The sequence below is a fragment of the Petaurus breviceps genome, unplaced genomic scaffold (assembly GCF_028583685.1).
Source record: "Petaurus breviceps papuanus isolate PSGF00001 unplaced genomic scaffold, PetGlider_PUasm1.0 100, whole genome shotgun sequence".
Taxonomy (NCBI): domain Eukaryota; kingdom Metazoa; phylum Chordata; class Mammalia; order Diprotodontia; family Petauridae; genus Petaurus; species Petaurus breviceps.
In genome coordinates, this window is record NW_027185573.1 from 8,901,347 (window position 1) to 8,910,465 (window position 9,119).

Genomic DNA, 9,119 nt, shown 5'->3' on the forward strand with positions numbered 1-9,119 from the left:
TTAGGCTCTTGACTACCCATCCATACTAATGACCACTATATCCTTGGGGTTTCATGTGTTTTTCAGGGCTGAGAGCCCAGGCCTTCTCCGTAACTGACCCGCAACTTAGCCAAACAGCTCAGTTCATGTGGGAGGCAGTATGTCTCTAGTAGTCACTAGATTTAGGGGTGGATAGGTGGCACAGTGAATAGAGCCCCAGCCCTGAAGTCAGGAGTTCAATCCGACCTCTGACACTTACCACTTACTAGCTCTGTGACCTTGGGCAAGTCACTTAACCCCAATTGCCCTGCCTTCCTCCCTCCAAAAAGCAAAAAAAAAAGAATGCTAGATTTAGAATCTAGGGGTTTAGGGACCAGGGTTTTGAACTTGGCCATGTCACCAGCATCCCAATGGTAAATACATTAACAATAGTAATGATAGTAACAATAGCTAACATTTATACAGCACCTTCTGTGTCTCAGGCACTTTTTCAGTATTAACTCTCTAGCTCTCTAGTGCTCACTACAACCCCAGGAGGTAGGTGTATTATTATCCCTATTTTACAAATGAGGAAACTAAGGTAAGCTGGTTAAGTGACTTACTCAGATATATACAGCTCGCATGTATCTTAAGGCCTGATTTGATGAGATCTTTTATATTCTACCCCTATGACCTTAAAAAAAAAAGTCACTCATCTTCCTCATTTGTAAAATAAAGGAGGTTGGACTAGGTGATCTCTGAGGGTCCCTGGTCTCTCCAGAGGGGCTGGAACCCGGCTTGGTGGAGGGACATCCTATGCTGACAATAGCCACACATACTCATGCATACAGCTCTATGTGGCAGGCACTACATCCCCTACCTTCATCTGTTACTGCTCCTGCAAATCCAAGTACAGGCCTTAGGGAGGGGCCGAGCTCTGTGGGGTCACGGACTTTCTTGAGGGCAGAAATCAGCCCTCAGCCGGTCCCCCTGGGAAAAAGCTGTCCTGTCATTTGCAGAACTTGGAGGTGTTCCCTGAAGGTGTCTCATGACACTATTTGTTTACATGATGCCTCCCCACCCCCACCATTCATTAGAGCCTCAGGACCTTGAGGGTAAGGACTGTGGGTTTTCCCTTTGCTCTCAGCAGCACATAGCATGGTGCCCAGCCTGGCAGATAGTTGGCACTTTTACCATGCTGGTTGACTCACTAAGAAATACTTTGTGTTCCCACAGGCCCCCGAAGTCATCATGTCCCAACACTATGATGCCAAAGCTGATCTGTGGAGTATAGGGACAATCATCTACCAGTGTCTGACAGGCAAGGCCCCCTTCCAGGTGAGTATTTAGGGGAGAAGGCGCTTTTGAGGCCTTGAGCAGCTCTGAGCAGGAAAAGGGAAATCCCTTGGCTTGGACCTCCTTTTTTAAATAAATAAAAATCTATTTTCAAAAAATTAATTAATTGATTTTTAGTTTTCAGCATTCACTTCCGTAAGATTTTGAGTTTAAAATTTTCTCTCCCTCCCCCAAGATGGCATGCAATCTGTTACTTATGCATTCATATTAAACATTTTCACATTAGTCATGATCTAAAGAAGGATTAGAGCTAATGCTAAGAACCACAAAAAAATCTCTTTTCCTTGCCCTCCATTTCACCCCTTCCTTCCCCAATTAGAGGTAAAAACCCTGCTAGGAAATATGCATTGTCAAGTTAAACAAACTCATTTTCAAAAACCCCAGTCTGTCACCTCTGTCCAGGGGCAGAGTAGCGTGTGAAGTCGTCAGTACTCTGACATTGTGGTTGATGGCCGTTATTGATCCCAGTTAAGTCTTTCAGAGTTATTTGTTTCTACAGCGTTGATGTCACTTTGTAAATTATTATCCTGGTTCTGCTTCCTTCACACTGGCTCAGTTCCATACAGGCCTCCCCAACTTTCTTTTGAATCCCCTCCCTCCCTTTTATCATTTCTAGTAGGAGAATATTCCATTACATTCACATAACCAGAACTCACCTGTTCGCCACTTGATGAGCAGCCCCTTAATTTCCAATTCTTTGCCACCACAAAAAGTACTGTAAATATTTTTGTACATCTTTGATGTCTAGGCCTACCAGTGGTAGAACTAGAGCAGGTTCTGTGCGTGCACATTGTAGGAAGTTAAGGGGCATGATTTCCAAATTATGCTTCGGGATGCCTGGACCACTTTATGGTTCCACCAGCAGTCTGGTCTTTGTTTTTTTTTTTTTATTTAATGAGAGTTCAATTTTTATTTTATAGCATTGTTAAATGTTTACTCTATCATTTGGAAAGATTCATTAGATTTATGATCTGTCACATTTATTTCACCAACTTAAGACTTTTATGGTGTGGTCTTGTGCCTAAACATCTAGCCCCGCACCAGCAGAGTTCCTGTTTTCACGTAACCCCTCCAGTATTTTTTTTTTTGGTAATCTTTCTGATTGCTTTTGGTCCCATCGGCCAAACATCTTGTGGTGTTAAAGGCCACCCTCAATTTCTAAGCACTTTCATCTCTGCCGTGGAGGGAAGAAGGGTAATAAACCCCGGTTAGTAGTTATGAGAGGCAGCTCAGACCTGAATCAGCAGAAAAGACTTAGCTGAAGTAACTGCTTCAGCCCTCCAGACCCTGATAAGGAACTGCTGCATTCTAAGTCAGCCCATTCCATTTGAGAGTTAGGGCCCGAGTGGGGAGTGGGTAGAGATAGCTGCAGCCTGGTACAAATGAGATGACCTCAGATATAGCGCACTGGAAATCTGCCAGATGTACCAGTTATTATTAATATTATCAGTCTGGTGTTTTTCCCTCCCACAGGCCAGCAGTCCACAAGATCTACGATTGTTCTATGAGAAGAATAAGACACTGTTGCCCAGGTAAGTTTTCCTTGGTAGCTCCAGCCCTTAAATCACCTTCCCCATTTTCCCCCCATCCATCAGGACAACCCGGACTTGAGATGATTGCCTTTAGAGCCAGATGAGGCCTAAGAGATGATCTGATCCAATTCCCTCATTTTACAAAGTGAGGGAGGGACAGAGAGGTCACTTAGATCCTGGGTTAAAGGCCCTCAAGTTCCCAGATACCATATGAAATTGAGACCTGAGAGAAGTTTTTGTGACTTGTCCAAGGTTCTACGTGGACTGAGTGTGCATGATGGGATTTGAATCCAAACCCCTCTTAGTCCTCCCCCAGCCCAATGGAAACATCCAGGGTAGAGCCAAGTTTCCTGTGTTGGAACTCTGTGTTCTCTGGCATCATGCTTGCTCCACCCTCTGTAGGTTGACCAACTTGGCTCAGGGAAGAGGTGTCCAACACGTGGCCCCATGGGGTCCAAGCAGGTTAAAATGTAGCTGGTAAATATTTAACAGAAGAAATGGAAATACATAGATGTTAACGTTAGCATGTGATTTTCCAAGTCACTATGGAGCCTGCAGAATCCTTAGGTGTGGATCTGTGGCCCCTCTTTCTATTAGAGTTGGACACCATTGGCCTGGTCCAGAGAGTTCTCAGCCCGGGAGCCAGGAGATATCAATTGTGGCCGAATCATGTGTGACTTCCTTGATCCTTACTCAAGTTTCTCTTTCTGTAAAATGGGGGTGATAATAATAGCCCCTACTCCTTGGGGTTATTGTTAAGCATTTAACCTACATTAATGTGTTATAGTTAGATACAAAGTTATAGATACAAGATATAAATATAGATAGTTTTAATAAATAATATATTAATAAATACAGATAATTATAGCTATAAGATACAGATAGTTTTAATAAATAATAATTTAATAAATTAATAAATACAAATAGTTATAGATATAAGGCATACTGTGTTTCCCCGATAATAAGACACTGTCTTATTAATTTTTTTTGGAAAGAAAAACACCAGAGGGCTTATTTTCAGGGGAGGGCTTATGTTGTCCTGCCTCAGCTCTCCTCGGCGGCACTGCTCTCAATGGCGCCAGCAAGCAAATGACTGGGGAAGAACAGGATGACGCGCTCACTGCTGCAGCTCTGATTGGATGCAGCTCGGAGCACGGCGTGCGTTTCACGGGGGGGGGGCGGGGGGGGTGGACAGTGCATACAGGAGGGTACTGTAATGTAGCGTGTAGCGCAGGGGATCACCTTCATTACAGTAGCAATCTCAATAGGGCTTACACAGTAAGGGGAGGGCTTATTTTCGGGATAGGTCTTATTATCAGGGAAACACGGTAAATTATAAATAAATATAGAGACAGAGATCTATAGCTAACAATATGGGGCAGATAGGTGGCCCAGTGAATAGAATACTGGGCTTAGGAATCATGAAGAGTCACTCATCTTTGTAGTTCAAATCTGGTCTCAGACATTTCCTTGCTGTGTGACCCTGGGCAAGTCACTTCACCCTGTTTACCACAGTTTCCTCATCTGTAAAATGAGCTGGAGAAGGAAATGGCAAACCATCTAGTATCTTTACCAAGAAAATCCCACATGGGGTCAGGAAGAGTCAGGCATGACTGAAACAACTGGTATCTCTCTCATGTATATATGTATATGCTTTATACACATACAGTGCCTTCATACATTTCATATGCTTATCCACATTGTTTTGAGTTGACATTTCTGTTTCTCTCTACGTCCAGCATCCCCAGGGAGACATCCAGCCCCCTGAGACAGCTGCTTCTGGGCCTTCTCCAGCGGAACCATAAAGATCGGATGGACTTTGGTAAGTGGTAAAGTAGATGCTCTGTCCCAGTTTTGGAAAGCTTCCAGACCTTGATCTTGGCCACTCCTGCCAAAGACACCCCCCCACACACACACACACCCACAGAGCCTCATGTCCCCAGCACACCCTGCTCATCACTGGCGCACGGGGCAGGGAGATGGCTCATTCCCCAGGACTTTGTCTTTTCTATTTTTGTGGGTGGGATGAGGAACCAGATGAGGGAGGAAGAGCTTGACTTCCAGGCTAGAGAATGTTGTGGTGTCCTAGGTAACCCAGCAATTGGTCCAGTCTGATATTTATTGGGAGCTCTGGACAAGCTCTTATTTCCGGTTTAGGGCCAGAGATTTAGAACTAGAGGACATTCTGTTGAAATTGGTTTTTTTTATTATTTTAAGTCCTCACCCTCTGCAAAATGATAAGGGGACAAAGACATGAATAAAGTGATGATGATGGCCAGCATTTATATGGTGTTGTGAAGTTCCCAAAGCACTTTGTCATCATTGGCATCACAGCTAACATTTATATTTCACTTAATATGTACCAGGTGCTGTGCTAAAGCCTTTATAATTAACTCACTTGGTCATCACAGCAGCCCTGGGAGGTATGTGTGCTATTATTATTCCCATTTTACAGGTGAGAAAGCTGAGGGAGACAGGTGAAGCGACTTGTCCAGGGTCACTTAATTGTTACATTCCAGAGACTGGATTTGAGCTCAGGTCTTTCTGACTCCAGGGTCAGCATTCTGTCCATTGTGGTGCCACCTAACTGCCTCATAGTCATACATAGCTAATTTTATTCTCAAGAACATCCCTGGGAGATAGGTGCTTTGATTATTCCCATTTTACAGATGAGGAAACTGAGGCACATAGCAGTTAGATGACTTGACCAGGGTCATACTACTAGGTCATGTCCACAGCTGGATTTGAACTCTGGCCTTCCCAATTCTTTTTTGCTTTTTTTTTTTGGAGGGGTAGGGCAGGGCAATTTGTGTTAAGTGACTTTCCCAAGGTCACACAGTAAGTGTTAAGTGTCTGAGGCCCGATTTGAAAGTTCTTCCCAATTCTAAGACCAGACTCTATACTCCACCACTTGGCTGCGTTGGAGGCAGAAGATGAACAGCAGAAGGGGCAGCTTGGGCATTAGCTTCAGTTGCAGAGGGCAACTCTCTTAGCTCTGCCCTGTCTGTGCTGGAGTGGGAGGCAGTTTAGTGGTCAGCTGGAGGTTTTTTTTTATTTGTGTATTAACTGGCATTTGTAGGTTTGCAAAGATTCCTTTGAACCTCACAAGAGCCCCTATGAGCACTGTAGGAATCACTGTCTCCCATTTTGCAGATATGGGCACTGAGGCAGACAAGGTGAGTTGCCTGCCCCCAGAGTCACACAGTGAATACAAGAGCTGAGGAAGGAAGGATTCACACACAGGTCTTCCTGATGCTGCAGTCCAATGTGCTGTCCTCATAATTACCTACCTCCACTGTGTGTGCTACTGGGGAAAATAAAGCAGTTACCTTCTCTGTCAAATGGGTAGAATGGCTGTGTACTTGTCATAAGCCTTAAAGCCTTAGTATTCTGATCAGTGCAGCGATCCCAGACACTTCAGAAGTATTTAGGACAAAGAATGTCCTTCACTTCCAGAGAGGGGACTGATGGGCATCTCAGTGCAGATTTAAGTGTGCTTTTTAAACTTTTATTTTTCTTGCAATGTGGCTAAAATAGAAATAGGTTTTGCCTGATTTTAAATGATTAATTGATATTACATGTCTTGCCTTGTCAGTAGGTGGGAGAGGGACAAACAGGCAGGAGGGGAAGGAATTCAGAACTCAAAATTAAAAAAAAAAAAGGGGATGCTAAAATAAATACTTTTATTTTAACAAACAATCCCCCCAAAAGGTCCTAAAAGCCTTAGAGCACAGTGAGCTGTGACCTAGACCAGGCTTTTCCTCCTCTTGTGTTTACCTAGTTGGGCCTTATTTTCCTGGCTCTTCTTCTTTCTCTTTGTTTCATTTCTTATGTGTCCCTGGAGCCTCCTACATTCTTGCCAACCCTCGTGGCTCCTGGTACAGTAATACTCCCACTCATTGGCCAGGGTTAGTTGGGGCATCACTGTCCCTAGTTCTGGTCTCTGCAGAAAGTCCTGCTGCAAATCTTGTCTATGGGAACTTTTTTTTATCTCTAACCTCTTCTGGGTGAGACACCCACACCCCACCCTGCTCCATTAAAGTCTGAGAGATATCAGCCCTCTCATTTTTCAGATGAGGAAACTGAGGTCTTAGAGGATGTTCCCAAAGTCAGTGTCTGAGGCAGGATATGAACCTTGGTCTTCCTGATTCTAAATCCAGAGCTCTGGCCTCTGGGCTGTCCTCCTTCCTAAACATGTGACCTGGGGTATGGAGGTGCAGTGGGGGCCTGCCTGCACCTGGCCTTTCCTTGGCCTTCTTGTTTCCTGAACTCTGCCTTCTTTTCTCAGATGAATTTTTCCATCACCCTTTCTTGGATGCAGGCTCCTCCATCAAGAAATGTGAGTAAAGGGACCCATCCCCCCATCCCTGCTCTGTCGGAGGGAGATGGATCAGTGGTAATGCCTTCTCTATCTTTCTCCCACCACAGCCCCCCCAGTGCCCATGCCCTCATACCCCAGCTCTGGCAGTTCTTCCAGCAGCAGTTCTACCTCCCACCTGGCCTCGCCCCCTGTGAGTATCATCCTGAATGGAATCCATCAGTCCACAAGCATGTATTAAAAGCACCTGTCATGTGCCAGGCCCACCCAGGGGAGAAAAAGGAAAGATGGATGTCCAAGGTGAAGGGGCTGGTGTTCTTTCCTCTTGAAGCTCGCCCATGCATTCTGCATGGAGGGGGTCGGGTTATAATGGAAGCATGTCCTTTTGGAGAGCCTGGGACTGAGACAGCACTCCCTCATACTGGGTATGGCTTGGGAGATCCAGCCAGCTCTCTTCACTTTGCAGATGGGGGCTGTCATTTGCCCCCTGATGCAGTGAATTCATGGCAGAGCTGGGACTGGGACTGTCAAGTCTACTGACCCCTGTCCAAGGTTCCCCAGTACTCTGGGTGCTCAGGCAAAATTAATTATTAGATCGAGCTAGCTGTGACCTTCTTGAGTTCATCTGGGCCATCCATCTGCTTTCATTCCCTGAGATGAGAGTAGAGTAATTCTCTGCTTCAGAAAGCTTGTTAAGGTGAGGAGAAGTGTTCTTTGCCTGCCCTCCTCCCTCCCCACCTCACCAACTACTTTTCCCCCTTCCCTGTTGCTTGGAGCAGTCCCTCGGGGAGATGCAGCAGCAGCTGCAGAAGACGCTGACCTCCCCAGCCCCAGACACCGGAGGCTTCCTCCAGGGCTCCAAGGACTCTGGTGGCAGCAGCAAGAACTCTTCCTGTGACACAGATGACTTCGTCATGGTCCCTGCCCAGTTCCCAAGTAAGACCCGCTGTAGGGGTGGTCACACAGAGAAGTTCCCAGGAGCCATCTCCCGTGGCTACAGGAGCATCTCTGTGGTTCTCTGTACCCTGTCCCTGCCTCTCAGGGGCGTAGAGGTTCTAGACTCCTGCATTTGCCATGTTGGGTTCTTGATAACATAGGAACATAGAATGGAATCCTCTCCATTTTACAGACGAGAAAGCTGAAGCCCAGTGAGGGGGGAAGTGACTTGTTCCAGGTCACTCAGGTTCAAGCCTTTGGGTCCCCAAAAATCTGACCCAGCCTTTTGGGCAAATTGAGGTTTTTGTTGTTTTTTGCTTTTTTTGGAGGGGCAGTTGGGGTTAAGTGACTTGCCCAAGGTCACACAGCTAGTTAGTCTTACGTGTCTGAAGTCAAATTTGAACTCAGGTCCTCCTGACTGCAGAGCCAGTACTCCATTTATTGCGCCACCTAGCGGCCCCAAGTTGATTTGTGTTTAAACAAACACCTCTCCCGGGGCTGGGTTTCATTTGGGCTTTCCTCCATGACCCCAACATTGCCTCAGGGGGCTTGTCATTATAGTCTTGTGTTTCCTTCTGCCTGGGTGGCCTTTGGGCAGGACCAAAGCTTTTCCACTCTTTCCCCTCCATCTCTGGGAAGTCCCCACTGAGTAGCCTGGAAACCGCTGACCAATAAACTAGGCTTGGGTGGGGCTGGCCCTGGCCCCAGGCTCTGTGGAGGGCAGTGGGCAGCAGGGATGAGTCACCAGTTACAGTAAGCCCTGGCCGGCCTCTCCGGGGGTTTTACAGTGGACTGAAAGCCATTTGGGAAATGAGGTTCTGGTGGAGAACCAAGAGCAGGCCTTCTCTGACTCTTTGGACTCCCCAGTAGAGTCGTGTTGCCTCGAGGTTGTACCTGCACCCCCCCCCACCACACCCCACACACGACCCACACACCCACAGACACACACACACCCCCACACACACACCACCACACACACACACACACACAACCACTACCACACTTAACTACATCATCAA

General features: G+C 46.3%; 1 protein-coding gene across 5 annotated transcripts in view; it reads left to right on the forward strand.

The window, feature by feature from the left end:
• Positions 1 to 9,119, forward strand: part of LOC138176007 (serine/threonine-protein kinase ULK1-like) — a 61,042-nt gene that overhangs the window by 30,143 nt on the left and 21,780 nt on the right. For all 5 annotated transcript variants that reach the window (XM_069106999.1, XM_069062363.1, XM_069107606.1 and 2 more), the window contains exons 8-13: positions 1,195 to 1,296; positions 2,788 to 2,846; positions 4,586 to 4,668; positions 7,135 to 7,185; positions 7,275 to 7,357; positions 7,944 to 8,100. In XM_069106999.1, coding sequence (XP_068963100.1) covers positions 1,195 to 1,296; positions 2,788 to 2,846; positions 4,586 to 4,668; positions 7,135 to 7,185; positions 7,275 to 7,357; positions 7,944 to 8,100 — 535 coding nt within the window. The remainder of the gene's footprint in view (positions 1 to 1,194; positions 1,297 to 2,787; positions 2,847 to 4,585; positions 4,669 to 7,134; positions 7,186 to 7,274; positions 7,358 to 7,943; positions 8,101 to 9,119) is intronic.